Source organism: Gastrolobium bilobum, unplaced genomic scaffold (assembly GCF_033153095.1).
Source record: "Gastrolobium bilobum isolate Gb01-03AN ecotype WA unplaced genomic scaffold, APGP_CSIRO_Gbil_v1 utg27518, whole genome shotgun sequence".
NCBI classification, from domain to species: Eukaryota; Viridiplantae; Streptophyta; class Magnoliopsida; order Fabales; family Fabaceae; genus Gastrolobium; species Gastrolobium bilobum.
Genome location: NW_026895280.1, coordinates 100,153 through 119,652, shown reverse-complemented (window position 1 = coordinate 119,652; position 19,500 = coordinate 100,153). Strand labels below are relative to the sequence as shown.

The 19,500-nt window shown below is 35.1% G+C and overlaps 4 protein-coding genes across 6 annotated transcripts; all 4 read right to left on the bottom strand.

Moving 5' to 3' along the window:
* Window positions 1-354: 354 nt before the first annotated feature.
* Window positions 355-4,825, bottom strand: LOC133303932 (protein IQ-DOMAIN 23-like). The gene is made up of 4 exons (XM_061503910.1): window positions 4,176-4,825; window positions 2,133-2,330; window positions 1,589-1,657; window positions 355-1,342 (listed from the first exon to the last, which is right to left on the bottom strand). Exons 1-4 carry the CDS (start codon window positions 4,578-4,580, stop codon window positions 605-607), a joined length of 1,410 nt encoding a protein of 469 aa, XP_061359894.1. The 5' UTR covers window positions 4,581-4,825; the 3' UTR covers window positions 355-604.
* Window positions 4,826-6,726: 1,901 nt separating this feature from the next.
* Window positions 6,727-10,626, bottom strand: LOC133303959 (protein FAR1-RELATED SEQUENCE 5-like). Of its 3 annotated transcripts, none has more exons than XM_061503939.1 (5): window positions 10,295-10,626; window positions 7,569-10,150; window positions 7,281-7,433; window positions 7,130-7,189; window positions 6,727-7,015 (listed from the first exon to the last, which is right to left on the bottom strand). In XM_061503939.1, exons 2-5 carry the CDS (start codon window positions 9,924-9,926, stop codon window positions 6,932-6,934), a joined length of 2,655 nt encoding a protein of 884 aa, XP_061359923.1. In that variant the 5' UTR covers window positions 9,927-10,150; window positions 10,295-10,626; the 3' UTR covers window positions 6,727-6,931. The 3 variants fall into 3 exon arrangements, with proteins under 3 accessions (XP_061359923.1, XP_061359919.1, XP_061359928.1); XM_061503935.1 differs by having other exon boundaries at window positions 7,569-9,933; XM_061503944.1 differs by lacking the exon at window positions 10,295-10,626 and having other exon boundaries at window positions 7,569-10,249.
* A 2,030-nt stretch (window positions 10,627-12,656) lies between these two features.
* Window positions 12,657-12,965, bottom strand: LOC133303922 (protein MEN-8-like). The gene has a single exon (XM_061503903.1). It carries the CDS (start codon window positions 12,963-12,965, stop codon window positions 12,657-12,659), a length of 309 nt encoding a protein of 102 aa, XP_061359887.1.
* Window positions 12,966-13,580: 615 nt separating this feature from the next.
* LOC133303914 (probable methyltransferase PMT16) lies at window positions 13,581-18,135 on the bottom strand. The gene is made up of 6 exons (XM_061503892.1): window positions 17,464-18,135; window positions 15,198-15,408; window positions 14,659-14,959; window positions 14,168-14,560; window positions 13,995-14,072; window positions 13,581-13,800 (listed from the first exon to the last, which is right to left on the bottom strand). The coding sequence occupies exons 1-6, from the start codon at window positions 18,133-18,135 to the stop codon at window positions 13,581-13,583; spliced, it is 1,875 nt and encodes a 624-aa protein (XP_061359876.1).
* Window positions 18,136-19,500: the final 1,365 nt, after the last annotated feature.

Sequence of the window (19,500 nt, the reverse complement as noted above, 5' to 3'; positions counted from 1 at the left end):
AAACCAAATCTAACTAGTTTCAGGCCTAAGTCTGTTGAGATTTAAGAGGAGACGAATTTTGATGGCTATAAGTTTCTCGAATTTTGAACTGAAGCTTGAATCGACCATTTTTCTGATATGTTCTGCAATAGATGGATTAGTGCGTTCATCTCAAAATGGTGAAAATATTGATTAAAAAAAATGGGAAGTTCATGGGAATTTATTGTAAGAGAAATTCACACTTTCTTATTGCTATTATAATTAAAAAAGTTGAAAATATTTGCAACATATATAACGATGTGCCAAGGGTCCCAGCAAGAATTGATTACTTAGATCTTCGTACGAAAGTTATGATTAAAAAACATGAATTCCACTAAGCAAAACAGTCAAACCAAGTCATCATTCATGAATCAACAAATACAAACTTGTAACATCAACAACGGGGATTTAGATCGTGTATAGAAAAAAAGACTATACGACTAGTGTTAAAATAATTACATTCTGAAACTGCTTCCCCACACACACACAAAAACCAAACCAAACCAAAGGAAACATATATCTTTTCTTTTCTTTTTTTGCTTTTGGAAAAAAGTAGGGATTGTCTTGATTCATAACACATTAAATTTCAACTCAAATTGGTACTCTCAATTCTGTTCAAACGGCTCGAGGTAGGTAAGACTTTGTTCCTTAAATCAGAATCCTGATCTGAGTTAGGCCCCACATCCCAAAGACCCTGAAAAGGCCTCCTAGTGGAACCGTATCTGTCAAACTCTAACCTTTGTCTTGGTGCACTCTGTGATCTAACCTTAGCTCGAAAAGATTCAGTGTTTGCCATGTAATTGGGGTAACCCGAATAGCCACTGAAGAAACCCCATGAACACTCACTCCTGGTAGGCGTAAAGGGACCTCTCCTTGCACCACTTGCTGTTCTAGACGAGGCAGAAAATGCTATTGGACTATTATCAGCAGTTCGAGAAGAAGATACTTCTTCTTTTCCTTTGTGAAACTTCAAAGAGTTTATCGGTAACACCTCCCTTGATGAGTGACCTTGATTTAGAGCCTTTGTTGAACGTTTTGATGGAGATTCATAAGCCATAAAGTTCTCATTATTATTATAATCAGAACTCAAATGATAATGTGCTGTCTGAAAGGAGCTGCTACTATGGTGAGAGTTGAAGTGTGGCTTCCAAGTATCTACTTCAAGAATCTTGTCACTTCTATCATCATCAGTGTGTCCATTTTTCAATGAAGCATCTCCGGTTTGGCTGCACACATTATCTTCCATCCAACTGTCTAACCACTTGGAACCAAACCGTGTTCTCTCTGAATCAATGTTCCTAAAATTTGCATTGGAACTACATCTCTGCAAGTTCAAAAAGAAAAATGCAATTGGAGCAGGGAGAATTAAGAGAGGTACACCATATACAAGACCCAAAAATAAGCAGAACCAGGAGTTCAATGGTTGAAACTACTTTCACACTTTAGTCAACTTTTGCTCACGGTTTATCGTCACTTAACTGATTCAAACAACAAAGTGTTACTGTTTAAGTGAAATCCTGTTTTTGAAATCGATTTCACAATCCTTTATATATGAGGAAGAATGGTGTACCTTCAGGATAGAAGAACCATCGAATTTTGTACTGTAGGCACGAAGTGGGTGCTCATGTTCTTCAGGGACCTGCAATTAAGTATAAATACAAAAATCAGACAGATTAATGGTTGATGAATCATTCTTTGCTGAGTAATAATAATCACCGATCTTTTAAACATGATAATTCACATTTCAATGCTAACCACAATCCAACCTAAAACAGCATGCTCAAGTACCATCTCAGTTTGCAATTTGCTATTGAGTTGCCTCAGCTTTTACAACATGCTGTTTGAGACAGGGTGGAAAGTTATTTTGCAGCAGATACCAAATTTCAACAATTGGTGGGTTCATTGGGGAGAGAGGAGAAATTAAAGACATATAAAAAAAGTTACATTTTTAAAAGAGACAAGTTTGAAGATAACGAGGAGTCATTGTGTGTAGCCTTTCTAACAAGTTAGCCTCTCCACTTGGTACTTTAACAAAAAAATGTAGCCTCAGCTTACAAAGATAAGAATAAGGACAATTATATAACTGAAAATAAAAAAGGATTATGCTTGCTTACAGGGTAACGAGAAAGTGAAGACTTGAAAGAATGCATATTATCTGACAAGTGCGCACGACTTGCACGTGCCTGGGCCTGAAGTCGCACCAATGTTTGCATGCGCCTGAGCATATCTGCAGTTTGCTTTCTCACAATGTGACCCCTAACCAATGCTTGCAACTTCACCAAAGCTTTTAGTGCTCTCAATGCCCTCCTTGCCTTCCATATTCATCCAAAAATATTATTTTCAAATAGTTTCAATCAGAAAAGTATCCAATAACAGTCAAAATTGACCCAACCCATTTCTTAAGGAAAAAGAACAATTACCACGAAGCTTAAGTCAAACACCCACAGAAAGAAGATAGGATAGCATGTTTGCTACTCGTTGAAGTTAAGACCCTCTACATAATAAAATAAATATATTGAGAATAGACAAGCAAGGAAAGCATGCAATTCTTTGTTGGATGCAATCATTATTACACACATAAGCATACCGTGGAAAGCTATATCCTATGGGCTATGGCTATATATCGATTCTCCTTTTTATTCGTTGAAGCTTCCTATATTATATTTCCCACCTTTGTATGTCTTGCATAACAAGCAGAAAGACAAAAAGGTAAAAAAGTTATGTACATTATTATCTTTACAAAAAAAGAAAGAAAGAAAGAAAGAATATATTATTAATGTGTTAGTGACCTTAACCAGGGTTACTTCTTTCACGTGAAAGTTAGAATCTGTTTATCTTCAAGTAAAGTGAAAAGCCCCTTTTTCCACAAAGGAATGGTTTTTCTTTTTGATTTGGCAAGGCCAAGAAAAAGACTTGATGGCAAATACTCCCCCATACCCATTGAAAAATGAAATTAGTGGTTACCAATTTGCTTGTCACTCTCCTATTACATGCAGTAATAGCAACCCTACCAACCAGTACTTAGGGTCATGACCTTAGACATGGACACATGGTTGATGATGGGTTGGCACAGGCCCACTAACCTTTGATGTTTTGGGTACAAAGGGCCATTCTAGTTTGCCTGCTGGAAAGGTAACTATCATAACTCACCAAGTGTGTGGGGCTCTCTTATGCTTCTCACACACACGTCTCACTTTCCTCTCTTGAATTTTCTCTGTTTGGAATTCCCACACACTCAAATTCCCAAAAAGGGGCCCTTTATCGACCTTAGGAATGGGAGTGTCTATGGCTATGGCAACTCTTCTCAATTAATTTTTATCTAAAATATCATTTTTCTTCTTTGTTAATCAAACTAAGAAATTAGAGAATTTATATGTTAATTGAATAGGAGAACATAATAACACTCTCCATAACATGCAACATTTTCTGATAGAAATTACGTCCATGAGATAAGGCAGAATAGAACGCGCTCAAACACACATGACAGAAATGACTTAAAACAATACAAAAAGTAGCAGCACGTGACAAGAAAAAGTAACAATGATTCCTAAAAAATTATAAAATTAACCTAGGAAAAACTTGTGAGAGGGAAATAAAAAAGAATATTTTGACTCTGATGACGAAATAACACATAAAGCAAATTGTCAGCACTCAGCAGCAGTACCCAACTATAGAGGCCAGAGAAAACAAACCCTTTCCAGAATCTCACTATAAACCAAATAAAAAAAAAATATTTAATTAAATTTTTATAATTAATTTATATATTTTGGAAGGAAGCATGGCATGGTATGGTGTGGTGTGGGGGTGGAAAGGGACCAACACCAATGTCCAGGGAACAGGTTGCTTTCAATGAGTAAAATTATTTTAAAATAAAAAAAATCTCACTGTTGAAAAAGAAGCAATATTTGACTAGTGTTTGTTTCCCGAGAAAATCAGTGGGAAAAATTCCATTCCAAGAAGAGAAAGAAAACAAAAGAAACTGAAGTCAACAAATTTGAAATTAGCAGATAACCTCTGACCATGAAGAATTTTAAGAAAATAAAATGAATCAAGAAAACCAAGCAAAGGGAACAGAAACTCCAAACCTCGGAAACATCATCGTAAAATGCTAATAAAAGAAAAGAAAAGTAAATAAGGATTTTTCAATTTTAACTTACCAAGTAACCACGGAACGCCGACTGTATCTTAACGGCGGCGGTCAACTCCAGCCACCGCCGCTGGCCAACATGCGCCGCGGTGGCGGGCCTGCTGCCAGTGCTACTTCCGCCGACACCGCCGCTTGTCAGTCTGACTACCTCAGCGGCGGCGTGGGCAGCGGCGAGAGCGGCCTCGGCGACGGCGGCGGTAGCGGCGGCAACAGCGATGGCATGTTTGTTGGCGTCCAAGGAGGTGGAGAGGTCAAAGTGGTTGACGACGGGGGGTGGTGGGAGTGCCTTGTTCTTGATGCTGTGTGTGCCGAAGCTCCATCTTCTCCTTTTGTCCTTGCCGCCAGATTTAGAACCCGACCCGTCAGAGGGAGGACCCGATTTTTTGGCGCCGAAAAGACGCCGGAGAAAGCCCATATCTCAACTCAAGTCATTGGTAGTGAGTTTTGAAGAAAGGTTATGGATTTAGTGAAGAAGAGAGAGAACAAAATGAAATGGATTTAGTTAGAGAAAGTGGGTAAGAGAGAGAGAGAAAAAAAGAAGAGAAGGAATGATAATTGAAGTAGCTGAAGAACTGGGCAACACTCAGATTTTGTAGTTAGTGTTGGGGATTTGAACATGGAATCTTGTTTTCTAGTTCAACCTCACGCGCCTTTTTAACAGTCTTCCCTTTACTCGCAACTCCTGAAATTTTTATTTCAAATTATTAATTATTTACATATATTTATGCGTATTTGTCTCTTGTTGGAAATCATATTTAGTTAGATACTTGCGTCATAGATTGGATACACTACCCACCTTACCTCACCAGCAAAGCAATATTCTTCCATGGGTATGTGTGTTGTGTATACTGTATACTAACACACTAACCTTTTTATTTTCAAAACCTTTTATTGAATACGTCTGCGTACATCTATCTATCTTAAACTTCACAATAAGCCAATATTACTCAGGTACATGCTGGACCATGCAAGAAGCTAAGTGTTTTTATTAATTTGTTTACTATCCAACAAACCACAACTTCACACGTCCAAATTATATGTCCTATTCAGTTTCTCTTTTTTTGATTTATTTTATGTATTTTAAGATCTGTAATTGAAAAATTAGAGTTATAAGGTTATAGAAATTATGTTTATTTTCTTATTTAACTACCCATTTATTTATTTAATATTTATATAGAGTTATGCTACTCATACTTGTGTCCATCTCGTAAATAAGAAAGCCCAGCTAACATATGAATCCCTTACTTTTAATTTAACTAGTAAAATAAAAATGTCTAACCGTCGAACATATTAAGATTTTACTTCCTAATAGCATTTATTTAATTACGATCGTATTGAAAAATTGACGGATAGATCTATTTTTTCCCCCCACTTGTGCATCCATATGGACACGTGGAATTTCATATCTAGATAAATTAAGCTGCAAACATTTCAGTATGATTGCGAAAGAAGCTGAAAGGTTTGATATAAACGTGTAGTGTGGTGTTTTCTAATAATTTAGAATTCCATTTATTCTCATGTAATAATTTATAATTCTTTTTCTGCTAATACGGTTTAGAATTTAATTCAACTATGAATCCCTTTGTCGTGATCTGAGGGAAGTTGCCGGTGTGGTTGACGAATAAGACCTACACACAATAATACAAAAACAAGGTTCTCGGTGTTCACTCCCCTCATTTTGAACAAGTGTCATCTTTAATTCTTTTGAAGAGCAAAAAATATTTTGGATTAGAAAAAAAATATTTAAAATAAATGATTGAGTTTAATTAAGAAAGGTATATGTGTAATGTTATAACTGAGTAACGGATAGAATGACACATCCTAATTTTATCCATCTGAAACATGACTATGTTTGGCTAATAACGATCCTGTCATTTTAAGGAAGCCGAAGGCAGGTACAATGCCATCGTGCTTCTCTAAAAATGACATCCAACTACATTGGAGGCCCTCAAGCTACTTAATTGTTACCTTGTCTATCTTTTGTTCGGTTTTGTTTTTTGAAATAAATGTTTCTGTTCAACTTCTGGTGCTCATGTGAGCACGCAAGTTTGGATCAAATTATCTTAAAAAACAAAAAAACAAAACAATATCAGCACATTTTTGTCAATATGGTCGATGCTCTTGTAGCTTGCTCTCTTTGGTTAGAGGTTGCATTTTACTAATCCCAGTTTTCCATTTAGTTCTTGCCTTCTGTTTAACGAAATGAAGGCAATGTACAGTAGAACTACGAAGAAGTGCTCTATCATGCATTATAACCAAAAACTCAAAATAGAAATTTTCCTCATGTTATAGTCATCTATCATGCATTAGGTCAGGCTAGCATAGAATCAGCTTCCAGTGTATCAGATATTTCTGATATAATGAAATGTATTAAGAATATTCAGAATCTTGTCAGACGCGACTTCCCAAGCAGTATCTCTTAACCATCACGAGAAACCGGCATTAGGGTTTCCAAAAGATTTTCTTGTTCAGATAGGTCAGGAACTAAAAACAACAGCACAGTAGAAATGAACAATAATTCAAGTCAAGAAACAAGAGGTTAAAAAAAATGTATTAGTGGATTTACGTTAACTTTCATTCCGAAAGTTCATAGTCAATTAGGTGATGTTCATATGAGCTACAATATCATATGGTGTATGTTTGGTCATTTACAAATATAGGAGGACTCTTCTCCATGTTTATGACTAGATCTATCCCTACTGTACAGCAAAAATATTGGCATTGCCAATAGAGGAAAATGATTCAACCAGGTTTTTCCCTCGTACTTTATGCAGAGTCAGAACTTCGGTATCTATGGTCATACAGCAAGAATGAAGATGAATGTGGATTTTGGATATCAAGATCCATCCCCTACAACCAATATACACAAAGCAGATTTAATTAGTTTTCCAACATAAATCCCTCCACAATCCACCACAAATCTTGGGGGGGGAACGGTTCTATTCATGACCATCAAGTGTTTACCTGTCTCATCTGATTATTGCTTGCCATGGACTCATGGTATGTGCTTTGGATTATAGGCTCCTGAGTAAATATTGCTCAACAAATTATTTACAGAAGCATGCTGCATATTCAACTTATAGTCAAAACACTTAATGACTGGAAAAATAAATACCGGCAATAGTTGAGATTGGCCAGGAGAATCATGCTGGTTAGAAAAGAAGTTTGGCGGTTGGAATATGTTAGTATTAGATTGATGGTCCAGCACAAGATTAGGCTGCTCATAAATGCAGTGAACTGCTTGATTGGCTTCAAAACTGTACAAACCCTGTACCACAAATGACAGAATCAATAAATGTCATTCTCTCTCTCTCTTTTGGGAAAGAACATATTCTCTTAAAAAGTTATGAGCATTATACCAAAAAAAATAAACTATGGCATCTGATAAATAATAAAAGATGACCTGCAAAATGGGATTTGGTGCTGCGGATTGAGATGAAACATATACAGATGAGGGGCTTGGAATGCATACAACAGTATTTGGAGAAGATACTTCTACACTCAAAATCCTATCAGAATCAGTTCCATTACAATTCACGGTTGTTTGATGGTCCCTATCTTGCGTAGCTCTCCTATCTTCTCCATTTACTCTGTTACTTTCGAGTTGATCCTCAATCGCATGTCGATTCAGAAAGATTTCTGCAGGCTCGCTTTCTGAAGCATTTGCATCAATACTACTTGAGGTGATAACTTGAGCTTCCTCAACTTTCAATGTCAAGATTTTCTCCACTCCTTCCATCACTTCATCAAGTTGCCTCGTGGCAAATTGATAAGCCTCTACAGATTCAGAGGCTCTTGCTGATAACTTAAGAAGTCTGAGGCACAAATCTTTGTAACAACTTGCCACAACCATCTTAGGGTTATCTTGCATTTTATATTGCCTAATCTCCTTGAGATTTCCCAACCTTGCATCTTTTGTCCATCTCTTCAAGATATACTGTGATGGAGCTACTTTTATGTTTTTATTGTCGAGAACTTTTAGTGCATGGCTACACAGAAATCCAACATGCTCAAATTTCATACAACTGCAGACAACTGTATCATCTGAAGAATTGAAGGTAACACTGTATTGTCTAGTATGCCCAAATGTATTTGCTTTATACTGAGACAATGATCCATTTCTACTGTTTTGGTTAACAAGAACATTTAAAGACTTCTCATATCCTCGCTGAAATACTTCAAATGCTCTTGGAGTATAAACATCACTTGCATGCTTCAACAAAACTACATTACCCATGAGCCTTGGCAAACAACCGCTCATTTCATCACTAGCTTCTATTTCTTTATAACGTTGCTCATCAACTACCCTTTCAAAATGCTTAAAAAATTGAACTATATCAAGGTCAGAATTTAAATAACTTCTAAACTTGTGAGATAAAAGCTCACCTAAATGAAAGCCTTTGATATCTACAAAAAATGTATTCCGTCCAAAGACAACAGCCCATTTCTCTTTTTCTCTATACATCCATCTCAGCCATTCATTTTGCTGGAGATTATACTTCTCCAGCATAGCCTCCCAAGCATGAGTAAATTCTTCCTCATCCTTGGGGTCATAAATACTGCTCCTTAGATCATTTGCAAAAGATTCAGCATCCTTAACAACATGGCTCAGGTGTTTCAAAGTATTCTCATACATCTGCCATACACATGTACAATGGTTTGTTTCAGGTAAAACTGTATTGACTGCTTCAATAATTACAACTTCTTGTTCTGTGAGAATGGCCTTTGGCTTTTTTCCAGACATTGCATTAGTGAAAGTTCGAAATAGCCAATTAAATGATTCAATGGTATTGTCATACAAAAAAGCAGCAGCAAAGATTAACACTTGTTTGTGATTATTAACACCTAAAAACTGTACAAATGGCCGAAGATCTCTGTTTGTTCTGCAAGTTGTATCCAAACAAATGACATCACCAAAATGGTCATAATCCACCACCATATTGTCATCAGCCCAAAATAGATTGCTTACCTTGTCATCAACATCAAGCTGTATAGCATAAAAAAATGTTGGATTTTCAAAGTGTTGCCTTTGGAAATAACCCAGCAAACGCCCTGCTTCTCCTTCACTCATGTCTCTTTCCCTTTCAGAATGAAGGTAATTGTCATAATTCATGGAAAGTTGATCAAGAGTTTCACGGGCACCTAGTTTTTTATTCATCATATCTAATGCAGACTTTGATTTAGGTCCCAAATTATTACTGGAGTCAGCATGCACAGCTTGAGCAATACTAAATTCATTTTGCAAGTTTAACATGTTAGCATTGCTAGGGTTTATATTGTCATGATTATGTTGTGATTCAAAGTGGGTGACCTGATATTTACCATCTGGTTGACGAGTGATGATCATGTGTGCCAAGCAGCCAGTTCTGGTTTCCTTCCTATGTTTCTTCACATTAGTATCTCTTTTGTCTTTCCTGCGGTATCCCTCTTTGGAGCAGGTAAACTTCCTAGACACCACCTGACCATGTACTTTACTCCTATTTATCCAATCTTTTCTAACATTGAAACCCACCAATCTGGCATACTTATTATAGAATCTGTATGCATGGTCATCAGACTCAAATTCCGTACCAATTCCCAACACCGTACTGTTGCTGAGTACATTTGTTGAAGAAAGACCAGATTGAGAGCCATAAACATGAACAATGTCTGGGCTGCAACAGTTCTGCTCCACATTCAAGTCCAAGTCATTCGGTGTCTGAGGTCCAAGATCAACATTCTCTTCATGCACAGTACCCAACTCGTCATGATCCCCATCCATTAAAAACCTTCACCAAATTTGGGAAAAATAAGCCAATTAGTTTAATTTACTCATCTCATAAAAGAAAGATATGGATCACAAAATAAACCCAACAAATGTGAGAACTTAACTCATGCCAAAAGTCAAAATGATATTTCAAACCCAAATAATAGCTCCATTTTGCAATTTGCGTATTCAATTTGAGTGGACAATGATATGCCTAAATGCTAAATTCACAGCGAAATCTGCGATCGAGTAGAGCTTTAATATGCATAAAATTGAAAAAGAAAAAAGGCAAATACTACAGTTTTAACTGGATAATGATTCATGATCGATCACGTTCATTTCAAATTCTGCGATGATGACTTGACAGCGCAAATAATCATTACCAGTAGTGACGAAGAGAAACGAAACAGCCGGGAACTGAGACGTTGAACACTGAAATTAGGGTTTGAGGTCAAAGCCTGAGCACGTGATCCACGGAAGGAACAAAATATCGTGCAAAGGACGCACGATACTGCCCATAATCTTTGGATTTCGCAGTTACAGCTGAAACCAGACAACCGAGGAAGTGCAACGTCGTTTTGTGTAGTTGGATGCATACAAATAGAGGTTCCGAAAACGCATTATTCTATTCCTGAAAGTTGGTGAGTGCGAATAAACGAACAACAACAGCAAGTCTGCAAACCCTAACACGATGTCCGAAATCTAGCAAGTTAGAAGACGATAGTTAAAACGCATCCGCTGCTCTTCTGCTAAGGTTAACGTTAAAACGCATAGTTGCAACACTGTCGTTTGTTTTAAACTTTATTTTATTTTATTTTTGTTTTTTTTTTTTAACAAAAGGAGTTGGTATTCTGCTTAAATTTTTGTGAATACAAAAAATTTACATCCTAAGAATACTTGTGATGTATCCACACAAAAAAATATGAATTTAATATAAAAGTCCTATTCTGTTGTTTAAATTTCTTACGTTGTTTTTAAACTTGAACTTATTATTGAATGTTTTGATTCATGATTTATTAATCTAATCATAATTTAATTCATGAGGTCGATCCAACCAAAAATAATTAAATATATATTATGTAATTATCAAATAATAAACTAATATATTCATAAAATAATGTATGTTTAAAATTAAATAATATAATAACACATTTAAATTTAATGATAAACATAATACTTTAAATTTCATAACATCACCAAATGGTGGTAGCTCAGTTGGCGGATGAGGGCATGTGTTCGAACCTCTCCAGTACCACCTTTAGGAGGAGTTTAAAGCCTTAATCCTGAACCCGCCCCGAATTGGACTAATCGCAAAGCCGATGGAATATTTCCAAAAATAAAATAAAATTATAACATCATTTATAAATAAGTTTAGAGTATGACTTAATCTTTAAAATGACATTGTTTAACTTTTTTTTTAAAAAAAAAAAAGAAGAAAAAGAATAAATCAAGGTGCAGTTAAATGGGCTAGTTTTAAAAAAACTGTAAATCAAGTCAAATGACTTACTGTCAGTTTATATTTATTTTATTAGCATTTAATTTAGTAAGTTGATTGTACTTAATAATTAAGGCTTTTTGATCATTGTACCCATTATTTAATTAAAAATTATCACTATGCCTCCAGTTTTAAATTATTTAAAAAAATTGACCTCTCCCTTAAATATAATACCGATTTGCACCCAGTTTAACTATTGGCTGCACTCCACAGTTAATCAATTAATTAGTTTTTCAGTGAAATTGATTGGCCCGACCCAATTTATTTAATCATGTTAAATATGTAACTCTTAAAGAAATGTGAAGAGAAACATTACTTTTCGAACTAAATTTTTGTTCTATTTTAAAGTAAAAGAGAGAGAAGAATATTTTTAAAAAAAAAAAAAAAAAACCTTTTATTGTTTATTTTATTCTATAAATTTAATTATTTAAAAGAGTTGTATTAAAATTTTCACACTTATCTTTCCATTTATCCTTAATCATTTAAATATGAATATAACTTTTTTTTAATACATTTCATTATGCTATCTATACTATTTAGTAAAGAAGATTATTTCATATAATTATTTTGGTCACATTTTATTTTTACTTATTTTAGTATTAAGGTTTATTTTTATATAATCAATAATTACCCGCTAACTTGATTGAAAATTGTTCTTATTTAATAAAATTGTATTCCTCCTTTGTTTTCTCTTTTTTCCTATTATTTTTCCTGTTATTTTTAAAATATTGCATATTTATAATGTTAAAAACGAAAAATAAAAATAAAAATACGAAATTTATCCATTAAATTGCTTGTAAATTTCATTTCTCTTAGTCTTGGTTAAGATGAAAGAAGGAAGTGAGCCCATAAATTACTTTTTAAATAATTTTCTTTATTCAATTGGAGAATGCTATGTACCAAGAAAAAAGAATTAGCGAGAGAGTATGACCAATATCAATGTTCATTGGAGGAAAATCCCAACATCCTTTATTTCATAGCAGTGACATCTTTTTCTTTTTCTTTTTTTTCTTGTGATACGTTGCATGGTATATATCAAAATACACATTCAAAACAAAGTCCAAAAACAGGAGAGAAAGGGCTTTCAACATTTTATTCCCCGTACAGCACATGCTATTCTGCTTCATCATGCTCTAATTTGCGGCTGTAAATTAAGCATAATCATATTTGATAAGAGAAAATAAAGTGATGAGAACAATGGCAGAAAAAGATTAATAATATAATAATAAGAAGGGCACTTGAGGAGAGGGTTAGTGTATATGATTACCGCAACGGAGGGATGGGAGTTGGCACTCAGAAGGAAGTTGAGCAGCGATCCTGAGGGTGTTGCAGAGGCAGTCATGGTTCAAGGCACCAAGTGCACCACAGCACTCAGCACTTGGGTTTGTGTTGGGTGCACCTGGTACCACAAACGGTGCACATACGTTCAGGTTGCTCAGCTGGTTTGAGCAGCTACTCTGTGCCTCACCCAATTCCATCTCTGTCCCCAGTGCCACTACCAACAGGACCAGCATTGTAACTTGATGCCTCAGTGAAACCATACACTTCACACTTGCCATGACTTTTAAAGCTTCTTGTTTACTCACTCTGTGACAATTAATGTTTCTTTCTTCGTATAATATAATAATATACACCCCAATTTATAGTCAAGTTTGGAATTGAAAGATGGGTCCTTTTATGTGTGACCTACCAAGAGATTTCAGCTCACAACATTGGTGTTGAATTGCTGACAGCGTCATACCTTGACACGAGTTCATCAAAATTGTCCAACCATTAACTTTTCTTTTCTTTTTTTGGGATAAATTGACGTAATTATGAATCAAATTGACGTAAGATTTTGTGTACCTTGAATTACTGTTTTGTTTATTCACTTTCTAGACCTATGTATAATAATCAGGCAGCAGTTGATTACTAAGTAATTTTGAAAGCTCCAATAAAAGCATTTGGGGGTTAACTACTCTTTAATTCTTGAGTAACAATACAAATGCTTGCCCTGTATTCGGTGTTCTTTGCAGTTAAATTTGCATTCCACCAAAAAATTGCTTGCATCTAACTCCCTTGTCCCCCACCAAAAGAAAAGAAAGCAAAAAAGAAAATAGATTGAAAAAAAAATATCAGCAAAAGAGGAAAATTAACCTAAACAAAAAAGACTCTACAAGTTTTTAATTAGTCTTCTAGGAAGAAGCAGGAGCAGTCCAATACTTCTTCACAACAAATAGAAGTTTCTCCCTTTCAAGAGGTCCATCTTCATGGTCTACAATTAGACTATCCCAGTCCAATCCATTGACAATGCTCTTTACTTTCAACAATATATCAACATCATCTCGGATGATTATAGTTCCTTCAGGTCTAAGAATCCTATCCATTTCTAGCAGAATGTCTTCCAATTCACATCTACAACACAGAAGCACATTGGTAAGATTGTACAGGGTTTGAATCTTTCAAAATCATGCATTATATTTCAAATAATGAAATGAATTTCTAAGATCAATAATAGCAAGCTGATTTTTACTTTTGAAGTTATATATGAAATTCAATACTCAAAAACATTTTTCTTGTAAAATAAAACCTGCAAACAAATGTATTACCTGTCACTGTAAAGGCTGAAGACTGAATCAGCATGAATTAGATCATAAGTTCTAGGATAAGTAGACATCGCTTCACACCTGCAAGAGAATTAAACGGTTAATTCAAGCTTTAAAGAAAACACAGAGACAGAAAGAGAAAGACAGAAACCTTGACAAGGTATTATTGTACTAACCAGTCATGATATGTTCCAATCAATCCTCGTTCATATATTGCTCCAAGTGTGTTGACCTCAGCCTGAACTGGAACCACATTCATGACCCAAACAGGATCCTCAATTAGTGCAGCGGCAAATCCACCCAAGTAGGCATTCATGTCCAAGAGGTTGCGGTATCTCCCAGATTTTCCTAGTTGATTGTTAACTGTCTTATAATACGATACCCTTTTCTTCCACAGCTCATTGTCATTTGAATAAGCTTCAGGAGTAACCCCTTCTATGGTACCCAAATAAATCCTTGGAGGGATGGATTTTAGTCTGCCAGGCCAATTGTCCAATACCCGACCTGAGGTTTCTTCTTTGTTAGACACTTCAGGCACAGGACTCAAACATGCCTGCAAATCGGTATACCTGAAGGTGACAAAAATAAATATAAAACAAATGCAAAAAACTCAAAACTCATCAATAGCAAACAAAACACAAAGAGATTGGAGAAATGAGGCACAAACCAGGCCTTGTCAGGATCATTCTGTGCATTGCAAAAAGGCCGGTCTTGGGTGAGCTTACGATTGGCCTTGCAATCTAAATGGTTTTTTGGTTTCTGCCAAATAGCAATATCATCCTTCTCCACTAGCTTATTCCAGCAAAGGCTTTTGGCTAAGTTTTCAATTTTGGTCTGCTCTTCGTTCAAATCCTCCTTTGTCCTTTGCCAACCTTTCCAGTATTTCTTCCAGTTGATTGGTGGCCCAGATAGAATCCAATACCCACCGGGACGTAGAACTCGATCAACTTCGTTCAGAAAAATTCCATCTAATTCAAAAAGTGAAAAGAATCAATACAAGATAATGCTAAATCATGAAACTTTTGTTTCTTTTTCTTTATTTTAATATGATGACTTAAGATCATTTGTGTATTACACAAGAGCATTAACTACATCTGCATCCTGAGCAGACACACATGTTATGTGTCTATCCAGAATGCACCTTGATTTCTCTTATATTTATTATGGGAAGCCTGAAAATAGTTGGGAAGTGACGATTGAAAATACCATATTCAGGCCATGGGATGAGGCAGCGAGAGCAGTGGGCCATGTCAAAAGCTCTGGAAGGGAAAGGTAGCCTCTTGGAGGCTAGGACTCCAATCAATGCAGGAACTCCTCGCTCAAGAGCAAACTGAACTTGTGCTTCGTGGGTATCCCTTGGTGCAATCGACATTGTTAGGATGTCTCGGGATAGAAGATACGCTCCCCAACTAGCAACCTGCATAGCCAAAGTTTCAGAAAATACTAAAATTAGGTTATTTCACAGTGCACTAAATAAACTGATCAAATGGATGTGTTTGTGTGAAACTCAATTTCTCTGAAATTCTCTAGCTACATCAATTTGTGTTTAAAGGGAAAAAGAGCAACGAACTCGAACACTCGATAAAAGATTGCACAAACTTTGCCATGTATCAATCATATATATGGATTTCCAATGACTAGTAATTTATTAATCTCAAATACATAATTCGTATATTAATATAATAAAAATTCCAGCTTGAACTAGCCCATACTTCACAAAATACTAAAACACAATAAATTTGGAATCCTGTGTGGCTGTTGGAGGTATGTAGCAATAGTGATTAGTGCTGTGCTATATGTGGCCATTTGCCCTGGCAATCAGAATATCAGATAACTGATCTGGTTTTTCCGATTTATGGAAACACCACATGATTTTTTCAGCTTTTTTTTGTGTCTCTTCATTGTTCAAAAGTAAAAGACAATTTTTTTAGATAGATGACTTTTCGATCACCATTTTAAAATTTCACAAGTTATTGTGATTATCTACACAACGCTAAAATCTAACACAGTATTAATTGTACCCAAAAAATTACAAATGTATCCAAAACCTGGGATTCGGATTCTGAATCAAAGTTTTACTAAAAGAAAAAGAAAAATGAAAACATGAAATTTTCATTTTTCAAATATTTTTTATGATGCAAATATACTTAAATAAGGGGGCAAAATATGTATCAAGAAACATTGGCTACAAGCTCACTAGCACATTGTAATTATGTTTTGTTTTTTTGAGGACATTGTAATTATGTTTTTAAGAATAGAAAAACAAGAAAATCCAAATTTGTGTCCTAAGTCTTTAATTTTCTGAGTTCATGAATGACCCAAAGTACGTTGAAAAGTTCATAGTCTCGTCCTATATAATCTTCCAATTTGGTTTGTCTTTTATTTTTCGAAGTTCATGAATGGCCCAAAGTAAAACGATGAAGAAAATGCTGTATATTTAATGTCTTATTTTCTTACATTGTCATATTAAGTAGAAAAATCTACGCATATTAAGCTGTATCTGTGTGTGCCAGATACAGATGGAGTGGGTTCCACTCATCCGGCATACCTTTTATGCGTAGCGCCGCATCTGGTAAACTGTTTTATCATTTAATTAAAGTAATTTCTTTGAAAATATATTAACCAATATGTAAAAGTATGAAAACTTTAAAAATATGAAATGCAGTAATTAAATTAGGATTGATATATCATATCAAAATTTTCTTTTTTCAGAGGGGAAAAAAAAAAAAACTAAAATTTCATTTTCTTTTAGGGTAAACCTACCATCATGTAACATAATCTAAAACATTTTTACTACTCAAACAAAAATCATGTGAGTCCCATGAATATAATAAAAACAAAAAATAAAAAATGCTGGTGTAAAAAACAATGTGTGAGTAGGTAAAAAAATTTATATTATGTTACATGATATTAGTTTTCCCCTTTCTTTTAATATTGGCCGTTTAGAAAAATCGAACCATTAGATAGATTCCCAAAAAAATCAAAATTCAATGTGGAAAGTTCATGTAGGAGGATGTACAGAGTAGCAGGCAGGCAGTTACTACACTTGATTTGATTTGACTCCTATTTTGAAAATGACATGATACACTTCTATACCACTTAATTAAAACAATTATCAATGCCAACCACATGCCAGGTGAAAACAATCGCCAACTCATTTCCACACTCCAGTTTTGGAAGCTGTTGAATTTTTTTATTTTTATTTTTAAATGCTAAACTTCATTACTAAGAAATAACTCTGCATAACTATTACTTTTTTGAAGGAAAAAAACAAAGGTTCCTCTAGCAGACAAGAATTCCACACGAAGACAGTGATAAATGAAAATGATGTGCAAGAGAGATAGGAGAGAAAGACAAAGCCGTTTCAAATTAAATATTAATTTCAAGATTAAGAGAAAAATAAAATAAAATAAAATCTTATTTCTTTTCTAATAAAATAAAAAGAAAAAGAGAGAGAGAGAAGGTTAATTACCCCACAACCAGTGTCAAGTGCTGTCCTAATGGAGCCATCTTTGAGATTGATCAACTTTCCGATATCATCAATGTAAGCGTCGGCACCATTGGGGAACATGGTTCCGCCGCCGGGGAAAATAAACCGATCGCCGTTGTAACGGATCCAATTCTGCACCGCCTTCTCAACCGTCAGCTCCCGGTGGGGCACGTTAGCGTACCATGCGACGTTCCTGCTGGCCGGCCAAGGGAAGGGGTTCCGATACCCATAAGGCGGCGGCACCCTGCACCTCAGCTCCTCGCCGTTCTCCGGGCAGTGCCTCTCCCTGTATATCATCCTGCTCCGCTTGTACCTCAGCGACCTTGTGGGGTCCTCGCACGGCGTGTACTCGGTGTAGTTGGCGCTACACTGAGGGAATGTTCTGGACGTGAGTGTGGCGGAGATGTGGGTGGCGTTGTGGTGTGATTGGAAGTCGAGTGTGGTGGCCTTTTGGTTGCATTGTGCTGTGGGTATGATGATGGGTTTGGTGGTGGTGGTGGAGAGATAATTGAAGCGTGGACGTTGTTGATAAGCGCCGATGAGGTAGGAGACGATGCAGAGCACGACGACGAAGAGAAAAAGATGGGTTTTTCTGATGAACGATGAGTTGGCGGGTTTGAAGCGTGAAGAAGTTGAATCACCACCACCGGGCATGACTCTGGTGGTTTGTGTGATATTATTATTCTTGGAGATTCTTGGGAGTTTACGATGGAGAGACGTGTACTGTTGCTTTATATATATAAAGATGGTTTGTGCTAAAAACAATTTTGCCGAATGGATTCGATTACTTTTTAGCTTTTGAGTTGTGACTTTCTCTCATTCGATGAGACCGCTTCGGAAAGCGTTTGGGAATATACATACTCGCAATTATGCATCTTTGTATCACGGTGTATCGTAAATAGTATCAAATAATATGATACAGAAATATAATAAAAATAAATTTAAAAATATATAATATAATTAATATAATATAAATCCAGATTCTAAAAAAGATCTAAATAAGTAAAATACATAAGTAATTAAAATGCAAATCAATTATTTTCTTACTCATCAATTATTAAGATTAATATTGTCACTATTACCACAATCAGCGTCTATTAGTGACATAACTAATTCATCATTCTCCTTTTAGATTCCTTTAATTTAAATTGCAAATTATATTTTATTTCTTTTTTTATATTAAAAATTAAAAATTTTAATTTAATTTTTGTATCATAAAATACTGTATCATATCATTCAATACAAACTTTTTTCTGATACATCATACGATATGTAACTTGTGAATCATATCGTATGATATGAATTGTATAATGTATGGTAAGATGCTCATAACTATGTTTGGAAAAGTTAACGACTGGTTTCCTTCGTTTAAAATCACTTTTTTCTCTTTTAGGAAATTGTTTTTATTTTATTTTATGATGAACTAGTGAATTACCCGTGCGATGCCCGGAAAAAAAAAACAAAATATTTGTCGTCCGCCGTGGTTGGTTAATCGCACTGCTAATCTTATATTTACAAAAACTCGTGTTGCTATCTTGTTTTATATTTCAGGTTGAAAAAACTACAGCATTGACACAGAATTTTACAAATATCAATCATAAACAAAAATCTGCTATCCAGAGTGATTAATATTATGCAAATCAAATATAGTTATCTACTCGATGAGTTATGGAAAAAATAAATATGCCATAGTTGACTATGTTAAAATGAGGATGGCTAAAAAGAGAAAAATGTATACAACTTATTGTTAACTATAACAGCCACTAATAAAATCAAGGTAACAAACAGACTAAGCAAATATGGAATTAAAAGATCAGTTTGTACCTATAATAAGAAAACGCTATTAATTCAGTATCATTCTGTAGTAATCATTGGAGGGATGAGTTCAACACATACCAAACATGTGATTTTCTATGTTTATGCATTACTAGGAACATACTCTTCTACCATCATATTTATGTCTACGATACAAAATGCAAATGCTCATTAAATAAATTACGCTAATATGTTAACACCCAG